We start from the raw sequence: 20,551 nt of genomic DNA, 5'->3' as shown, positions 1-20,551 counted from the left end.
TCAATTCATAGTAGCCCTCTATACTTACCGGGTTAAAAGAGTTTTCAAGAGGCATATTTCCACTATCTTTTGCTAAGAGGGGTACTTCAATGAGGACTTATTTAACCAGTGGCCCCCTTGGGTAATGTCAGGTCTTCAGGTGTCCATAAAACCACACTACACTTAATATGATTTTATTTTTTATTTTTAGCTTTCTTATAGCCATGTAGCTGTCCTAGGCAGACTTTATTCCCTTCAATAGGCCTTTTTTTTTTTTTTTTTTACATACAATCAAAGTGCAAATATGTAAGACAACATATAGATGTCGGACATTCATTTAAAATTTAAGAAAAGAATGAAATTGCTGATCTTGTATTGATTTTGAGCTGAATATGTTAATTTCAGATGCAAAATAAGTGATCTGTGTGTTTGAAGTCCCTCTATACATTACTTGAGATAAATATATTACATAATTTAAGAAAGCATCTTCACTTTTTTGTATTTTTAGTGAAAAGAAATTAAATTCACTGAACATTTAATGGCTGTGCATTGTCACTGATCTTCTACTGTTAGTGAATAGTGCCCCCCACTGTCAAGCTAAGATACTGTCATTTACATGGTCCTCATGTAGTCTTGCCTTTAGCATGTATCTATTCAATACATTTATGTGTAAAGATTGAATCTGATCAACCCATCATTTTCATAGGCAGCACAAAAGAAAACCATGAAAACTAGCTTTGTTTTTAAACACTCGAGAAAGTATACAGACATCTTGTCTTTGGCTATATTACATGGATTTGACACCAGTTAAAAAACATTTTAAATAGCAGCTCTCAAATAGTCAAGTCATATTTATTTCTATAGCACATTTACAGACGGCTGAGCCGCACCAAAGTGCTTCACATAAAAGTGCTTAATGTGCAATAAAATACAGGTTTTACAAAGGTAAAAGAAACAAAATTTAAAAAATAGGTAGTGTTCCCACAGCATTGACCAACCAAAATGTTTGCTTTGGTCAAGGTTTCTGGCAATGCAGCATCTACAGTCAGGTAAGTGAACCTTGGATATAGCTGGCAAAGACAATGGAGTATTACAATTTTTAGCCCAAAGAAAAAACCCAAAACAACCGAGATTCTTTAAGAAGAGCCATACTCGAGTCTGTTTTGCCAGTAATGTGTGATGTGATATGTTTAGGTTGTACATTTAAGTCCCTGACACAGTTCAAAATTAACCATAGTTAAGGGTGAAGTTTTTTTTCTTTTTCATTTTCAATTCGCCTAAGTAATTTTTTCAAGTTTTGCAGGTAACACAAAAAACTTACACCAAAAGTGTAACATATGACATTTATTGATCATTTCACTCAAAAAGGATGTAAAAAAGCTTGGCTATTGGCATAGTAATAACACTGTGTGTAAATTATGTAACTTAAGAGAAGTAAATTACTTAGGCAATTTTTTTGAACATGCCTTTGTGACTTAAGCAAGATATGGTAACACTTTATTTTGAAGGTATCTACACAAGAGTCACACAAGCCTGTCAGAAACATGACATGACAAGTATCATGAGCATTAATGTTACTTCAAAGTGTCATTAATGTTCATGACACATCCCATGTCATGTTTATGACACACTCATGTCACTCTTAAGTAGACACCTTAGAGTAAAGTATTACCAATATTAGTGTCAGCAATAAAACACTGATAAACTAAACAATCTCCCTCTAGCTCTTTGCTGGGTTCTTGAATGTGGCAAATTGTGATGATCTTAAGGGGTAAAATCACATGATCTGATCAACTAAGGATGTAGGCAATTTTACCATAAGTGGCCGGCGTCATGATGATTTAGGCAACAACAAAAAAAAAGAATTTTGACAAAAAAATGACGATTATTTTAACAGTGTGACGATATGTTAAGGTTGTACATTTAAGTCCCTGACACAGTTCAAAATGAACCATAGTTAAGTGTGAAGTGAATCCATTCATTTGTTTCCATTTTTCAATTCTTCGTTGGATATTCTAGCTTTTTACATGTGAACATGTTGCTCATCGGCCAGAATCTGTGACGCTATTGAGTCATACCAGCGACATTGTGATTGGCCCGCTGAGCGATCAGTTATGAAATGCCGGTACAGGGAGGCGGGGTCTGAGTTTGTCCGCCGCTGTGGGTTTTCTTCAAGATGGCGGGGCTGCAGATGAGGCAGTATGGCGGTGCGTCGAGGATAAAATAATTTAGAAAGGTAGTTAGGTACCAAGCAGGAGACATCCGTGTCAGATTAATCGGTGAGTATTTCTATAATAACGTCAATCTGTTGTCGGACTAATTGACCAGTTCTCCGTCCAGCCTTATGGTTGCTTGCTAGCATCTTAACATTAGCATGAATGTTAACGTTACCAGGGCCCACTAGTGGAGCTGTAGATGTGTAGACTGAACAGATGCTCTAAACGGAGTTGTTCCCATTGTATTTTACAATAAGTGTGCTTGTTATTTGAACTTAAATTAGCATTACTCATATCCCTAATTAAATTGACCCATACTCTACAATTACACAGTGGTAGTAGATAACGTTAGTATGTAAAATGTCACTTTACGCTAAGTTGTACTCACTGATCTCTAACGTTAACCTTACTGGTCCTTTTTTTTTTAGCTTCCAGAAGATACCAGTGGAGGATGATCAGTGCCTAGATCCCATATTAAGCTGAATGCATTGTGATTTCCAATAATTGAGACAGTGATTCTGAAAGCTGTCTACATTAATGAAAAGAACAATGTAGTCAGCTTAGCATTTTCACCTCTGGTACGTGGTCTATACAGGGATGTGCTTCTGCATGCATTCTGGTTTTAGATAAGAAGAAAGTCTCTAAACAGGTCAGATTTTAGAATATATTATTAGTCTGTGTAGGTTGTAGTTCGTTATACAGAGGAAATGGAGATAGATGATGTGCTACCCCCTCTCCCCTTGGAACCACCTGATGATTTTGGCCAAGATGGGGGCAGAGCACCTCCACCACCTCCCCTGCAAACGTCCAGTGACGCAGAGGTAATGGACGTTAGCTCTGGTGGTGATGGATACACATACACCCCAGGGGACGGGGAAGCCATGCCACAGCAGCCCCTCAGCAAGGGCTCAATAACTTTCTATAACCACCTCTCAGATGAGGCCAATCCCAACCCACCGTGCCCCAGAACAGCCCGCCACGCTCCCCCAGTCACCGGGTTTCTACCAGACCTCAAGTTGCTTAGAGATGTTAAGATCAGTGTAAGCTTTACTGAAAGCAGCAATAGCAAAGACAGGAAGGTTTTGTACACAGGTGAGGGGCAGGAGGGAGCAAGTGATGACGGATTAGACAGCATAAATGGTGAGTTGCATGACTCCACTAGTGAACAGGAAGCAGCTGAGGGTAGCTCTGGAGCAGGAAACATAGCAGGGAGAAGATCAGAGGAGGCTGAGGCAGACATGGAAAACAAGGTAGAGTTCGCTGTCCTGGATGAGTTGGATGACTTCTACGAGAACTTCCTGGATAATGACGATGCAGAGCATGGTGGCTTTAAGTCTGAGGTCATAGTTCAGCAGGAGCAAGCAGATGAGGAGGCCGTGGCTTTCTCCTATGAGGTACGTCTGTTCTTATGTCTGCAGTAACCCATTTCATTATCAGTTACACACCCATTTTGCTCTTTACTGTCAAGTAATCTAGGCCTAATCCAGCCCATACAGTACAGTCCACACTGGAGAATGTATTACTAACTGTCAGTAAGCGCAGCATCCGCTATCATTCACTGATACTGCACAACGGGCTGCATGCAAAGCAGTAACCACAACCAAAACCAAGGTTTTCCAGTTAAAAAAGACATATATGCAAGTGGTTATTCTCTGCAGAACACTGTCATATGTCTAGCGTTATTTTGCTGTTTACCTCTTATTGATTTAGATTGAGGAGAAAACTGCTGCTGCTGTAATAACATTCTCATAATGGTTTCCTTATAATATTAATAACTGTTTTCTCTCTAATATCTGTAGCCACCCCTACAAACCAACATAGAGTGCAGATTGTACAGGGAATGCAGCCTAAAGGCCAACTCCTGTATTCACAAGGGTCTACTTTGGTCCATGTGGCGTAATTGTCATCTGCCCGTGTTTGGAAGGGAACAGCACGTATATATAAAGAGAACTGGATACAGCATTAGAGGCAGGGTGCCAATCCTTCTGCAAAAAGCCAAAAAAATGTCACTTCTAGAGTGTTGATTGGGAAATACGCATGCATGGACCCCAGACCAACACAGAACTCCATTGTAGTATCAATGGATTCCTGGCAACCAGTAGTTATTTGCAGCTGTCCACAGATGTGTCGTCTGAGACTTAATGGACCAAGGTTAGAACAGATTGTGGCATCACTTTCATAGCAGTGGGTTGTTTAGATCGTGATTTTCCAAATTGAGACCACACTTTGATAAACCTTGTTGTTTCTTGTGCCAAAGAGAGTGTTGCTGCTTAACTATCAATCCCCTCTCTGGTGTCAGATCACCAACATAAAAAAAGCCATGCAGATACTTTTAGTTTTATTAGGCAAGATCTGGCTCTCCTTTGGTGTTAATAATACCCCTTCCCTAATACACTGCAGCTGAATGTCATTTGATTTGTGACCTTCAAAGCATATATATATATATATATATATATATATATATATATATATATATATATGTGTGTGTGTGTATGGAAGAACTTGCCCACTATTTTTCATTTCTTTTTTTTCCAGAAACAATGGTAACTGTATGTAATCCAATAATCTAATGTGATGCTCATCGCTTACATCGACAAATGTTTTCTACCAAAGAACAATCATTGCATACTGTATATGTGGTATATGAGGTGACTGGTTAAGCAAAGATCAAATTAAGCAGCAGATATTTAGATAAACACTTGTATGGATTTGCCTATTTCTTTGTTTTTATTACTAAAAATGAGAAGTGAGATCCTGGAAGAGGTTAGTGACAATTTTTAAATTCTCCCAATAAATGATGGGTTACCTTTGGATGCAGAATTAATCAATAGTAATAAAAAGGAGGAATAAAAGCTGCAAAAGATGTCGTTAAATTTGTAGTAGTAGTTGATATCGGTTCAATATTGTCTGTTTCTAAAATTAGAAGTCTTTTACTTCTATGTCCCAAAGTGGAACTGATGATTTTTCCTATATTGTGGGAGACTGCTGTGTAGTTTTTCATATTTTTTTCTCCACCAATCGTTAACTTTGTGTTATCACATCAGTTAGTTTCCTCTCTGATGAAACTCCCTGAAACTGGTGACCCATCTCTCTCTCCTGGCCTTAACCACTGACTTTTCCAGGAGGAGTTTGACAATGATGTTGATGCTCTGCTGGAGGAGGGCATGCCAGTCCCAAAAAAGATGCGTCCAGCAGAGGACAAATATGGCGGGGACAGTGATCATCAGTCAGATGGTGAAGGAGGTGTTCATCCCATGATGACCAAAATTAAGACTGTCTTGAAGAGTGAGTGGTGTTATGGTACCTAATCATTTGCATTGCAGGTATAGATTACAGTATACCCAGGAAATGGGTGGAAGTGGTAAGAACTGCATGACTAAGTGGAAAACCAAGTAACTTTTTCTGTTTGTAGTGTCAATAGTATCACAATTGAAAATATCATATTTCACATATGCTGTGGTGGTCAGATGTCAGGTCAGGTGGTCAGATGTAAAATATTATATGCAGGGACTCGCCTTTCTAATCAGGCTTGAAATCCTAATAGTGGACAGATAGCTTTTAAGTATGATAAGTCATCATAAATGTTGTAAATGAAATTTTTTTAACAAAGTTTTGGAAATGAATTTCCAAATTGTTTTCTTTCTTCACTATATTCAAACAAGCTCATTGTTCAAAGCTCTGCAGATCTCTGTAACCCAACTACATCATGTTGTAATACTTAATCCAACCAGCTGGAATTGGTGAACTATAAACTGCTGACAGCAGAAGAGTGGGCGCGTTGATGCAGTTTCTATCATTCAACTTGAGGAATACAATGGTTAAGAGGGTTAAGAAGGGGCATTTTGCCAATAAAAATGTCCTAACTGATAGACAACATGAATCCATTGGTAGGTGCCAATGCCCAAATTGTCAAACAAATTCAAGGAATGGGAAGAGACTTTGATGTTCATGACTAAATTATAAACTGGCTTTGTGACTGCGGTATTTCTGCATCATGTGCTGCCTCCTACAGGCTCTACCGTCATGCAACCCCTCCCCCCTTTGACTCAAAAAGTTTTTTCTACTAAGTGAGAATACGCCTGACATGGACAGTCTCCTGTTGTGTAAAGGGCAACTTCAGACAATGTCCAGACCTGATTCTCTGAACATTGTTTTGAGTTCAAATGAGGAAATGGCAACACCTAGATACATTTTTTCAGCTGAATTATTTTTGGATGATGCAGTGTTGATATTGAACTATTGGCTGACAAAAAGTTCAGTAACGTTTCACTTGCATGATTTGTCCTAACCCTGCTTACCTGATTTATACCTAAACCCAGGGTAAGACTGAAACTATTTTCAACATTTATTCCAAGTCTGCGATTAATATTAGCCCAATCTAAATATTGTTACACAAACAGGAATCTTTATGCTTTCACATAAAAGTCTTTGCATATAATTATTAGAGAAGTCCCACACATAAAGTAATGATTTAGTAAGTAGTGCTTGCATTAACATTTACATTTTCTCTGCGTTAGGTCGTGGGCGTCCACCCACTGAGCCTCTACCTGATGGATGGATCATGACATTCCATAACTCGGGCATTCCAGTCTACCTGCACAGAGAAACCAGGGTGGTTACCTGGTCCAGACCATACTTCCTTGGGACTGGCAGTATAAGGGTAAGATACAACCCAAGTGAAGGGTTTTGATCTTTTTACTAGTTGGGTGTACCTCTGCGTCTGTTCTCTAATCAGAATTGTTAGTTACATATTTTGCTCCTGCCACCACTGTTTAACCAGTCTGTGGTGCTGGTCAGTGTTGAGCACCTGCCTCACAAAAACACAATCTGCCTCCTGTGTGTTTCAGTCTCTTTGCTGTTATCTGTTTATTCCATTCCAAACAATAGCAACTTGGAAGACATTATCTTTATGAAGGCTGCAGAAATGTCTCATTTCAGTTCTATAAAGTCAACAAATGGTAATATTTTCAGTTGTACACCATGGCTAAGGCTCTGGGTTTTCTTTCTTGATACAGAAACATGACCCTCCTACTAGCAGCATCCCTTGCCTACACTACAAGAAAATGAAGGATCAGGAGGAAAAGGAACTGAATGGGGAGGTAACAATGAATACAGAGGAGTCTCCTGTTATACCCATCGATGAGACCAATTGTGAAGAGAAAGGCGGCAACTCAGATGCTACAGCTGTGGATCAGGATGATGTCCCTCCCTCCAGTATGACTGACAGTGCCCCAGATGGACAGGGTGCCACTAATACTACTAACAGCCTTCCAGGTAAAGAATCCCATCCCTGTGACTTTGCCCACGGAGCCTTAGGACAAGTCAAGGCCAAGGTGGAGGTGTGCAAGGACGAGTCCATAGGTAAGTGTTTTTTCATTCTTCATCTCCAGTAATAGACTCTTTAAACTTCATTGATCTAACTTGAAAAAAAAACTTCCAAATAGAACTTGAAGAGTTTCGCCTGTACCTGGAAAAGTGCTTTGACTTTGAACAAGTCACTGTGAAGAAGTTTCGAACCTGGGCTGAGCGAAGGCAGTTCAACAGAGACATGAAGAGGAAGCAGGCAGAGTCGGAGAGACCTATCCTGCCTGCCAACCAGAAACTCATCACACTGTCAGTCCAAGATGCACCCACTAAGAAAGGTAACGGTTATAAAGATTCATGTTTTTAAATAGAAGGCATTTGGAATGGAACCGTTAAAAAACACAAAACATTTATATTTATGCGCAGTGATCTGAAAAGCTATTGAAAACACAACAGCCATACAGGATTTACATTTGGGTGACATATGTTGATGATATTGTGGTGAACAACGTAGTCAGTATAATTTGTATTCCTTTTTGCCTGTCGAACTAATATAGTACAGAGGATCTCTTTCTTTAGTCTTCTACAGTGTAGTTAAATCAGTTTGCTAATTATCAGCTGTAGGTCATTTTGCAAAGCGTGTGGAAATCTAATCAAGTGTAGTAAGCTTTCAAGCTGTTTTTTGTGTGCATTTGTTGATGCATTTATTTATTTTCTATTGCAACAGAATTTGTCATCAACCCTAACGGAAAGTCTGAAGTTTGCATCTTGCATGAATATATGCAACGTGTCCTAAAGGTTCGACCTGTTTACAACTTTTTTGAATGTGGTAAGTTCTTTTTTTTTTCCCCCTCAACTGTCCTTCGGGAATCAAGGTTTTTAAAGTTGAATGTTGTTCTTGTCTTGTCAGGAATATATTCTTGTTTATAGAGTTGGCATGGTGTCTCTGGTGTATATTGTTACTTGGAAATATCTCTGTGCTCATTCTGTTGTCATCTACAGCCCAGCACACAAATGTTGATTATCCCCATTGTAATCACAGTAATGTGCATACAAAGCTATTACCATTATCTCTTATAAATAAAGTCTGTTGTGAAGCTTTACAAGATGTCAAGTCAAACTGAATTTATGTGTCCCACAGAGAACCCAAGTGAACCCTTTGGAGCGTCAGTCATTATAGATGGAGTAACTTACGGCACAGGAACCGCAAGCAGTAAAAAACTTGCCAAGAATAAAGCTGGTAATTTCTTTTATTTACAGTATTTATTACAGTAGAGACCATGGTTGCACTGGTAAATATGCATGTTGTAATATGTCACTACTTCAGCTCGAGCCACACTGGAAATCCTCATCCCTGACTTTGTGAAGCAGACCTCGGAGGAGAAGCCTGTTGAGGGCGATGAACTGGAGGTATTTCTTTTTTCCTATTTAAATATTTATTTATGTACTTACCTGGGGTTTTTTTTGGGTGAAGTGGAATAGTGGTAGGCAAAGTTTGTAGAAAAGAAATGAAGATTGAAGACAAGATTTTTAGAATTGTTGCCAAAGGTAGAATGTTTACCTTGAAAGCATCTTGAGACTTGAAGGTAACACTGTTTTATACTCTGCTCCACAGTATTTTAATCATATCAATATAGAAGACTCGAGGGTGTATGAGCTGACCAACAAAGCAGGACTACTTTCGCCATATCAGATTCTTCATGAGTGCCTTAAAAGGTAAGAGGTTGTACATAATCTCACCATTTTAAGGCACACCTGAAACACACTGCTTCTTTGTGTAACATCATGGGAAAGTCAAAAGAAATCAACCAAGATATCAGGAAGAGAATTGTGGACTTACACAAGTCTGGTTCATCCTTGGGTGCAATTTCCAGATGCCTGAAGGTGCCATATTCATCTTTTCAAATAATTATACCCAAGTATAAACACCATGGGAATGTCCAGCCATCATAGCGCTCAGGAAGGAGACGGGCTCTGTGTCCCAGAGATGAACGTGCTTTGGTCCAAAATGTGCATATCAACCCAAGAACAAAAGCAAAAGACCTTGTGAAGATGCTGGCGGAAGCTGGTGAAAGTGTTTTATTATCCACAGTGAAACGAGTCCTGAGACATGGACTGAAAGGCCACTCTGCGAGGAAGAAGCCATTACTCCAAAAGAAACATAAAAAAGCCAGATTACAGTTTGCAAATGCACACAGGGACAAAGACCTTAATTTTTGGAGACATGTCCTGTGGTCTGACAAAACTGTTATCTGGCTGTTTTATGTTTCTTTTGGAGTAATGGCTTCTTCCTCGCAGAGTGGCCTTTCAGTCCATGTCTCAGGACTCGTTTCACTGTGGATAATAAAACACTTTCACCAGCTTCAGCCAGCATCTTCACAAGGTCTTTTGCTTTTGTTCTTGGGTTGATATGCACATTTTGGACCAAAGCACGTTCATCTCTGGGACACAGAACCCGTCTCCTTCCTGAGCGCTATGATGGCTGGACATTCCCATGATGTTTATACTTGGGTATAATTATTTGAACAGATGAATGTGGCACCTTCAGGTATCTGGAAATTGCACCCAAGGATGAACCAGACTTGTGTAAGTCCACAATTCTCTTCCTGATATCTTGGTTGATTTCTTTTGACTTTCCCATGATGTTACACAAAGAAGCAGTGTGTTTCAGGTGTACCTTAAAATACATCCACAGGTGTGTCTCAAATTAACTCAAATGTTGTCAATTAACCTATCAAAAGCTTCCAAAGACATGACAGCATCATCTGGGCTTTCCCAAATTGTTTCAAGGCATTATAATGTTAGCGTATGTAAACTTCTGACTTTGAAGAAAGTAATAAAAAACTGTCTTAAAAATCCTTCTCTCATTATTCTGGCATTTAGCAAATAGAAATAATTTTGGTAATCCTAATCGACCTAAAACAGGAAAAGTGTCTGATTTCATGTCAGACAGTGAGAAAAAAAAGCATATGTGTCTTTTTATATAGTGTATGTAAACTTCTGGTTTCAACTGTAGGAGTCTGACAGACATGCAGAGCCATACAAAAGAATATATCTACAATGAAGCTTCAAGTCAGATGCAGTGCTTCACAAAGGAACAGAATGCATTGCATTGAACACAAGCGCCATTATTTCATTTACCATTTTAAAATGTCCTCTTATGTCTTTCCTGTAGAAACCATGGAATGGGAGACACCAGCATTAAATTTGAGGTGATCCCTGGGAAAAACCAGAAGAGTGAATATGTTATGACATGTGGGAAGCACACCGTGCGTGGCTGGTGTAAGTAGACCTTAATCCTCATCCACCTACATCAGACTGAACCAGTCAATATGTAGAGCTGAAGAGTTGGGTTTTAAATGCAAGTCCGTTTTGATATCTTGTGAAGCTAACTTACATGTAACTTTTAGTGACATGTTATTGTACATTTGCAACCAGGCAAGAACAAGAGGGTTGGTAAACAACTAGCATCTCAGAAGATCTTACAGATGCTTCATCCCCACGTCAAGAACTGGGGCTCACTGCTGCGCATGTACGGCAGAGAGAGCAATAAGATGGTCAAGAAGGTGAGTACCCCCTTAAACACTTGCTGTAAAACTTTTGTGGTTGTGCACAACTTTAACATTTCAAGGATTAGAGATGTGGTTAAGACGATTGTGTGAATTTAGTTTTCCAGCTCACATTATGCTGCTTGCTACTACACACAGTCAAACCCTTACAAGCAATTAAAATGTAAAATCTTTCAGCATAAAGCTCTGATTGTAGGCCATTTCAGTTGTTCTTGCCTCTGGCATGTTGGCACATTGCATTGTTAACTTCACTACCAGAAAACGACCAGTGAAATATGAATGGCGATATGCTAGTGGTTAAGATAAATCTTCATTATCCAAGCAGGTGACCATGACTTTTAAAACAACCGATCTTTTGCAGGAGAGCTCTGACAAGAGTGTGATCGAGCTGCAGCAGTATGCCAAAAAGAACAAGCCAAACCTCCATATCTTGAACAAACTGCAAGAAGAAATGAGGAAACTAGCCACACAGAGGGTGAGGAGTGTTCCCTTTTGTGTAGCATGCAGTTGTAATTGTAACTGATGTTGAACAGTTATCCTGTCTTCCACAACCCCCACCCCCATTTTCTTTAGCTGATTTTGAAACTTAGTACTTAGATTGTATTTTATAATGGGTTTGAAACATAAATAAAAGTAGTTATAGGTCAAATGAGCATGTCTTGTAGTTATAAAAGCACAGGTTTTTGGCACTTGACATTAACATTATGCATATTTTCTAGTCAAGGGTCCAAGTAAGCCATGGCAGTGTCACAGTGAGCCTGCATGCACAATACCAGAGCATGTCTAACTTGCTCTGGAGCAGGTTATGTCAGAGATAGCATATCAATGCCTATAAAAGCACCGCCCACTGACAAGTCATTTCTCTTGGGAAAATGGCATTGATCCCATGGAGCTTGGTGAGAGCGTTTCTTCAGAGTGCAAAAGTGTTCGAGGACCAGCAAAGCCCTTTTGCACTGAAGGCTTGAACTTGTACTTTATGATATGAGAGATTTCCTACATACAACTTTAAATCATGTTTTGGGGTACATATAATTCAGTAACTGGACTCTATTTAGAACCGAAGCTATAATAAATGATCTGATTCACTCCTGTGCTTTAACTACTTTTACATCTCTGAATGGCCACTGTGCAAGCCTTTATTTTCTTGCAGTGTAGAGCTGAGTTTAGGGCTGTTTGTTTTTTGTTTTTATTTGTTCATCCTTTCAACCCTTGACAAGAACCAAAAGGGTTTACTTGTTGTACATCAGACATTTTGTCACCAGAGAGCTCATTGAAGTAAAATTTTGATGTCAATAAGCCCAGAATTTCATGTGGGCCAACAGTAAATCTGCAGAGTCTCAATTAGTGAGAGTGGGATGCTGTGCTCTGTTGCAGCTACACTTGATGCTTTAGGCTTAGAAGACGGGTGCATTTTTATACACGTCTTCACAGGCTTAGCTGTCAGTCCCTGGAGGAAAAATAAATGAAAATGGATAGGGCTTCATTATTTTCTAACATCTTGTACCAATTTTAGAATGTTCCCTTCATAATATGGTTACTTTTATTGTATTTCTGTCCCAGGAGGAAACTAGGAAGAAGCCCAAGATGACCATAATGGAGTCTGCCCAGCCAGGGAGTGAACCCCTCTGCACTGTTGACGTTTAAGTCTCGAAAGTCACTGATGAACCACGGCACTGAAACCCAGTCACTGTCAGACATCACACACCACCATCCATCACTTAATTATGCATCACTGAGATCTAATGGCAATATAGTTACACATTGACCAGGCCAGTAGAACTGCTTGCTTCTTCGCCCATCTTGTTTTATAGGTTCAGTTGGTAGATGTAAGAATAAGTCTAAATGCACTAACAGACAGTAGAGCAAATATCGTCTACCTCTCTAGATGCATCCTCGCTATGGCACTAGAAAAAAAAAAAATCACCCAAGCTGCAGAGAAGTGAACATGACTTGATAACACATGAACCACATCAAAATAAAAATGCATGCTTCTTTGACCACAGAAACCACTCCACTTTGGTTTTGTTTTGAAGTTTTTCAACAGTCGCGATCTTAGAGTACCAGCACCTATTAGTTTTGTTTGTGCTTGAAGTATTTGAAAGGGACTACTAATACTTGTGTATTTATACCATTTGTTTAATTGGGGAAACAAAGCTACTTGTGTATTGGGTATTTTAATGGTCGGTGTTTTGGATATTTTGGGTGATGAATAAAAAAATATGCCGTTTTGTTTATTCCTCAGAATGGACAGTTGCTGTCTTGGTTTGCACGATAAAAACATGCATTGTGAAGTGATGACTATTCAGAACTATTGTTATGCACTTGTGTTCTGTCAGATATTTTTGTTGACTGATCATGCTGTTGGTAAGGAAATAATTGCTTTTGGGATATTTGGAGGGACTTGTTGCCTTTTTTTATCTTTTTTTTTTTTTTGCTTCGGCAATACAAGAAAGTGATGTCCTGTTCCCCATGCCAACACTGCAGTAAACCCAAGCACAGAGCACTGTAATATGTTTAGGGCAAATGCGCTTAGCTAGCTTTTAATTAAAGTACTAATACCTTACACACCAACTAACCATTCGGTACATTTCAGTAGCTTTCAGTTTTGGTGCCCTTAAGAAATCATGTTGGCTACACGTTGCCTTAGTTAATCCATTTTATGAAGGGCTCAGAGTACAAAACAGAACATTGGACCTAAAATACCCTTCAACAGGAAGTGGAAAGACCAAGCCCCCTTTACTTGATAAAGCATTTATTGTTTAGCCAATTAGTGTTTTACTGAAAACAGCCTGGTACTTTAGAGGAAAATGCTTCCAGCATGTGCAGATTTTTAAGACTCGTCTTAATGGATTGTGTATTTTGTTTGTGTATGTTTGCCATCATTGTGATGATTGCTAATATTTTCTGACCGCAAGTAGAATACATTTTTCAAAAGGCAGCCTTGCAAAATTTAGTTGGTACACTGACATGAACAAAGTCATTTAGTCCAACACAAGCTGATGAAAGTGTGTATACCAAAGCTTACATACAGTCTTATGCATTTTATAGAATACTTATTGTTGCTGCAAACTGTACAGTAGAAACACAGGAAAATACATAGACGCATTACTTGCTGGAACAAAATAGAAACTGCTGTGCATTCTTTGTCAAGTATTTGGCCTATGTTTTTTTTCTATAAAATATTCAAGGACACATCACAGTTTAAACACAAGGCTGTTGTGATATTGTAGATTGCTTTAAGAATGTGCTTTCCCCTCTGTGCGTTTGTCTTGCCAAGTGTGTCAGTGTGAGAAGATAAAATAATGCTTATGTGTTGCTGTTGAATTGTACCAATGAATTGTTTGAGATGTTGCTGCCTAGAAAATGAAGTATGTATTGCAACCTGAGCTCCATGACTTCAGTGATATTTGTTATGCAAAATAAAACGTCTTGACTAATGACTAGAAGGGCTTTGTTTTATTCAGTTGCAGAATGATGAAACACTCGGAAACGAGGAAGTTAACAAACTGGCGCTTAAATAAGTCAAGCTATTTATTCCATTGTTCCCACTTGTGTGGTTCTGCCTTTATTAACAGTTAATGTATCAGGACTTTCGGGACAGACTAAAATATAAATCTAACATAGCTTTGTGGTTTTCAGACAGCTCATTAAAGAAACTTACTTTTAAATAAGCTGAATCAAGTTCTGAAACTGAAAAGGCATAACAAGCAAAAGGACAGTCCAAAAGGCTTAGTTAAGCAAATGCAGTGCAATGCATGCTGTATTAACACTAAGTTTATTTGAAGCACAAATTAATATTGCATTATGAAATAAGAGCTGGTGAGAGCTGTTATTTGGATGAACTGATCCTTCAAAGTTAAGATTAAACAGCTCTCCAGCTTACTTAAACAACAGGGGAAAAAAATATTTCAACTTGAATTTCCAGGTCTCTTTGAAGTACTGTGTGTGTGCGCATACATCTCTAGAACAGAAAGCCCATGCTACCTATCAGAGGCAAGGGCCCCGTTTTTAAAGGCCTTGCTTCTTTATTGCTTGCTGGTCTGTTGCTGCTGGGAGTCGTAGTCCACTCTCTCCAGCAGCAGGAGCATCTCCACATGCATGGTCTGAGGAAACAGATCCACAGCCATGGCTCGCACCGGACGGAACGGGGCCCCGTGAACTCTGTTGGATGGTGCTCTGCACAGACTGAAAGGCAAACAGTTCCAAAATTAGATTTACTATTTTTAAGAACTGGCCATCTTTAAAAAATGATATTCAATATGACAGTAGAAATAATTACTTTGGGTTTTTTAAGTCAAGTGATATGAAGCGGATAGCCCCAAATTGTTTTATCTTAACTGCCAAATTTAAACAAATTACTCACTCGATGAAGTTGTTCATTGCTGCTTTAGCATTGCATGCCACATAAACCAGCCTCTTCAGATGCTCTGCCCTCCTGATGGCAAGTATCACCTTGGAATCTGTATAAGTAAGACAAATAACCTAATATGTGAGAAATCCTGAAGAGAGAGAAATTAATTCCCATGTTTTGGCGGTTTACTCACGTAGGCCGGCTCGCGGAGGATCAACAATTGCTGTGAGGTTTGGTGACACGAGAGCGTTGAGAATGTTAGGGAACACGTCCTCAGCTTTCCCACAGTGAAACTCAACATTACTCAGACCTTTGAATACAAACAAATGGAAAACTGATCAGAAAAACATAATATGCAAAGAGTTTTTTTATCAAACATGAAACAAGGAGGCACCATCACCAACTTAAACAGATCTAACTTATCAATAAAGTTGTTATGAGTTTCATTATCATGATCTTTATGCTCTATGCACACCAAACAAGAACAACATTACAACAATTTTGGGGGAAATCGTTTCAATTAGATTAGATCAGATAAGATAGCACATTATTTATCCAAACGGAAACTTTGAACCCTGTCATTACTGACCGACCTACATTTATAAATATTCACACTTCATATGTGAATCACTTGTGGTAGATTGAGGTTATCATGAGCTTACCATTGAGCTTTGCATTAACTTTGGCATCCTCCACAGCTTCCTGGCACAGTTCAATCCCAATCACCTTTTTTACCCTCTAAAGACAAAAGTCAGAAAGAATATACTATATATTAAGGGTTTTGGTTGCAAAAATGTTATATCAATTTGCCAATAATTGTACTGACCCTGCAATTTGAAGGAATAGTTTGGGTTTGTTTAAGTTGAGTTGTATGAGGGACTGTATAACCTACAGTAGACAGTGGTCGGTTGGTAAAATGGGCACCAATAACTCCAGTGTTTTGTGTGTTTCCGGTAAAATGGCTGTTTTTGTCAAGGAGTCTGGTGGCTATGAAGAAAGCATTGACAATATAGTAGCTTCAGTTTGCTCCATCTGAATATAAACAGGGCTGTCCCACAGCAAGGTAAAGCAGTGAAAATATTCTTAATATAGCGAAGCATCTGCTTCAAGGTTGGACATGTTGTGCGTTCAGAGATGGTTTTCTTCATAACTTACATAGTCACTTAAATCACCTTTCTTCCCCATTCTGATGCTCGCTTTCAACTCAAACAAGTCGTCATCACCATGTCTACATGCCTAACTGCATTGAGTTGCTGCCATGTGATTGGCTCATTAGACATTTTCATGAACGAGCAGTTGCAAACATGTGCATAATAAAGTGTGTAAAGGGTGAGTGTACACTGATATTGTTGTTTTGTGGGGATGGCTATAGCCTCAGCAACACAGCGCTTAGCTTCCTTGTCGGTTCTCCTGTCTGCTTCACCGAACTGGTGGGGTGAGGAGTTCACTTCCACATACTGTAGCTAATACACTGACTATGGTTAAGTACCTCATACAACACAACTTCAAAACAACTACCTATCCTTTTAAATAGTGCAGAGGTCACTGTATGTGAGATGAAATAACAAAAAGGTATACAAAGGAAAGGATGAGAAACATGAGCTGTGGAAGACACTATACCAGTGCATGTGCAGGATCGATGATCAAAACATAGTCAAGCAAGTGAATAAAGTTTCTGTTCTACACAACTCAGTCACCTTTGCCAGAGAGATGCCAATAGTTCCTGTCCCACAACACACATCCAGTACGGTGCTGTCCTGATCCAGCTGAGCCCATTCCCCCACAGCAGAGTACAGAACCTCTGCAGCGCCTGTATTCACCTGTCAGGCAACACAAACACACACACTTAACACTGGCACAGTTTGTGTCACTAAGACAGAAAACACAGCTGCATGTTGTAATATATAACACACGGCTCCAATAAAAGTCAATACAAAGCACTTTAATGAGAATTTGCTGAGAGGGAAATCTTCCTTACCTGGAAGAAGGAATGAGGAGATATTCTGAACTTTAGACCCAGGAGTTCCTCATGAATGCTGCTCTCTCCAGCCACCTGCTCACAGGGCAAGTCCTCGAGGTTAGGAGAAGTTCTGGGAAGCAGAAAACACTAATTCAGTGCAGTACTCAGATTTGTATAGCCGACTGATCTCTGCATCAGTCAACTTATGGAGCGTCAACATTTTTTCTTACCTTTGACCTTCTCTAACAAAGTAAAGAGAGGTTACTCCGCTCTCTTTCCCCTCTCCTTCTGTAAAGTACTCCTTCATGGAGCTCTTTAATGCATTTATTTCCTCTTCTTCAAGCTTCTAGGGAGTCATTAAACATGTAAAAATACATTAAAGTCTTACTGGAAGGTTCTATTGTCAGGCAATGGGATCACACAGTACATGTCCTCACCTGTGGGTTGAAGAACGCTACAGCCATGGCTTGTTTGGTCCTCGTAGTCCTCACAGTCAGCTGCTTCCAGTGTCCTTCATATGTCTCGGGGCTGTACACAGAGTATGATGTCGTCCTGGATGCAAAATAATAAGATTGAATGCAATGAAAGAAATGTATGTGTTAAGGCTTGATTTTCTATTAGTTTGGTTTGGCCTTGTTGTGTACTTTCATATAAAAAGTACCTGATGAACTTCTGAAACTCGCTGACGACTCTCTTAGCCTCAGCTGAGACATGACATGACTCAGCCGGCCCCACCACAGCACAGGAGCCGCCTTTATATTTTCCCAGGCGAAAACCGATGGTTTTATCCTCCCCATCTGCACCCACTGAGATGAGGAACTCACACTTGTTTCTGTACTCTGTCTGCCATGATACAGGAAGAAAAATATGAACAGGATTAGGTGGACATTAGACACCACTGCATTACAAAGTTAAAACAATGAAGTTAAACTGTGATGATCTTAAAGTGTAATGAAAGATAAAGGAATTTGTTGTATACCTGTGTGGGAGAAGGTCGGATCGCTTCCAGAGGACAACACATTTTGTTGTATTTCCCTTTCTGTGCAAACAGCCATGGTAACATGGCTTTGTTGGTGCTGCCAATCTCTCTGAAACAGAAACGGCATAGTTTTGATGATCATTTTGTTTTGAAAAATACTCACACAGAGACAGAGCTTTTGTCAGTTAAAAAAAGGAATTCAGTAAAATGTGCCAAAATGCCAGAAACAATAACCAATAACCTAATTTGCATTATTATTTTTATTGTTATTATGCAATTTAAGTATAGATTAAATAAATACATAAATAAATATGCCTATAAAATATCTCCTGAAAAAAAATAAGGCAATAAATGTAAATTATAGATATATAAATGAGTTAACATTAGTTTAATAAATGCAAAAATAAGTTTTTAAGCAGCTTTTAGTTAATCAGAGGACTTTAAATTTCATAATTCTACATTAATTTACCAGCTTGAACTATAGACTTGTTTATGTATTTACATTTTGTATATGTTTGTTGCCTTTAATTTATTTAAGTATTAACTCATAGCAATATCTATTTATTTCAAAGCCTCTTTATGCATTTACTTATTTAATTCTGACTCATAATTATATTCCATATTCCGTGAAGGGTTCTATATACTACTTTTAAGTCTTTTCAACAATGATAATAAGAAAGATGGTTAAACTAAAAGTTATTTAACTTAGACAAAAATTACTTGGGCTGTCAGGAGCTTCAATGGCACATCTTTGGACAAAATTGGTTCTTGATATACAGCAGATCTGTTATAGACACATATGGTACCACTACCACATGTATGGACGGATGGACTAAATACATGACACCACTCACTTGGCCAGCCTCTGCAGAACCCCCACCACCTCCTGCTCCTTCCTCCTCAGCTGCTCCTCATAAGGCACATTCCACAGAGGAGTCACCACATTGGCTAACTGGACACTGAGTGGCTCCTCTTCCTCATCACCTTCTGTTCGCTTGGATGGGGGCCCTCCTGCGCCCTCTCCCTCCTCCTGCTTCCTCTTCCTCAGGATGGGGTCTGCTTTGGGTTTGGCCAGCCTGACGCTCAGCACCTGGCCTTTCCACTGCATGCCATGAACCATCTTCATGGCCTTGTCGCGCTCTTCCTCGTTCTTAAAGGTGACGAAAGCAAACGTCTGCTTGCCGAACAGCTTGATTTTATGTGGGTTGAGGCTGTGTTTGGCAAGGAACTTCTTCAGGTCGTTGAAGCCAGTGAACTTGGGAAGATTCCTGATCTCCACTTTGTAGATCTCAGATGTGAAGAGATCCTCTTTGATGTAGCGGTACATACTGGGGTCAGAGGCTGCCTCGTCCCCCCCTTCAGCTTTGGGGTCGCACTTTACACCATCATTGTTGGAGTCCTGGGGGAGGTCATCTGGCTTCTCCTCCTTTGAGGGAGGAGTATCAGCCATAGGGCTGCCACTAGCATCTGCCATCACTTAGTTGATCTGGTAAAAATTAACAATCCAATTATTAGCAGACTGATACAGATCTTAGATTCAAAAAGTGTGGAAAAATATTGTATTCCAAGTTTTGTCAACGTGACCGGACACTATTTTTGTTTGTTTGTTTACAAATTCTTAGACTTAAACGACATTTTAGCTTGAAAACGTGTTCAAATATCAATACATTCAGGAGAAATAACTTTTTAACAGTCAACTTCAAAGATTTAAACGTGAGAAATGTACGTTTGCATTTTAGAATAGCTTTGATCTAAACACATTAGTTGCCTTTCGGGGCTTGAATTTTGATTGCATGTCATGTAAAACACTTGGATCACTTGCACTGACTGCACACATGTATTATTAGCTAAAAGCTGAGGTGGTGATCAACATGCACTGGATTTACGTTATTTTCTTGGTTAAAGAGATTCGCCATTATCTATTTTAATATCTACATGTTTACACTTTACTGTCATGCTAAATATCAGTACGGCAGCATTTAATGGAAGTCCAAACGATTTATTTCATGCGCCTTACCTTCTTCTATTTACTTTGAATTACACTTCTCAGTAAAATGTACAGGGAGCTGCCATGTTGATTTAACCACGTGCAGCGGTGAACTCTGAACTCATTTAAAGTGGTAGCGCGTCATTTCCAAAGACTGTGCTCATGTGCCATAGACTGTATATAAATAATGTGCATGTTTTTTTATT

The 20,551-nt window shown here is 39.2% G+C and overlaps 2 protein-coding genes across 2 annotated transcripts; one reads left to right on the top strand and one right to left on the bottom strand.

The window, feature by feature from the left end:
* The first annotated feature begins 2,123 nt into the window (after positions 1-2,123).
* On the top strand, positions 2,124-14,508 carry dgcr8 (DGCR8 microprocessor complex subunit). The gene is made up of 14 exons (XM_059336682.1): positions 2,124-2,258; positions 2,624-3,589; positions 5,318-5,480; positions 6,713-6,855; positions 7,211-7,556; positions 7,640-7,837; positions 8,227-8,328; positions 8,641-8,739; positions 8,827-8,909; positions 9,115-9,215; positions 10,675-10,781; positions 10,938-11,065; positions 11,430-11,543; positions 12,629-14,508. The coding sequence occupies exons 2-14, from the start codon at positions 2,903-2,905 to the stop codon at positions 12,710-12,712; spliced, it is 2,355 nt and encodes a 784-aa protein (XP_059192665.1). The 5' UTR covers positions 2,124-2,258; positions 2,624-2,902; the 3' UTR covers positions 12,713-14,508.
* A 1-nt stretch (position 14,509) lies between these two features.
* Positions 14,510-20,492, bottom strand: trmt2a (tRNA methyltransferase 2 homolog A). Its single transcript, XM_059336683.1, has 12 exons — positions 20,376-20,492; positions 19,213-19,844; positions 18,359-18,467; positions 18,041-18,222; positions 17,817-17,931; positions 17,610-17,725; positions 17,398-17,509; positions 17,117-17,239; positions 16,082-16,157; positions 15,613-15,729; positions 15,432-15,528; positions 14,510-15,253 (listed from the first exon to the last, which is right to left on the bottom strand). The coding sequence occupies exons 2-12, from the start codon at positions 19,830-19,832 to the stop codon at positions 15,094-15,096; spliced, it is 1,827 nt and encodes a 608-aa protein (XP_059192666.1). The 5' UTR covers positions 19,833-19,844; positions 20,376-20,492; the 3' UTR covers positions 14,510-15,093.
* Between the last annotated feature and the right edge of the window lie 59 nt (positions 20,493-20,551).

Source organism: Centropristis striata, chromosome 7 (genome assembly GCF_030273125.1).
Source record: "Centropristis striata isolate RG_2023a ecotype Rhode Island chromosome 7, C.striata_1.0, whole genome shotgun sequence".
Lineage (NCBI taxonomy): Eukaryota > Metazoa > Chordata > Actinopteri > Perciformes > Serranidae > Centropristis > Centropristis striata.
The sequence above is the reverse complement of the archived record's forward strand: the minus strand, read 5'-3'. Positions and strand labels throughout refer to the sequence as shown.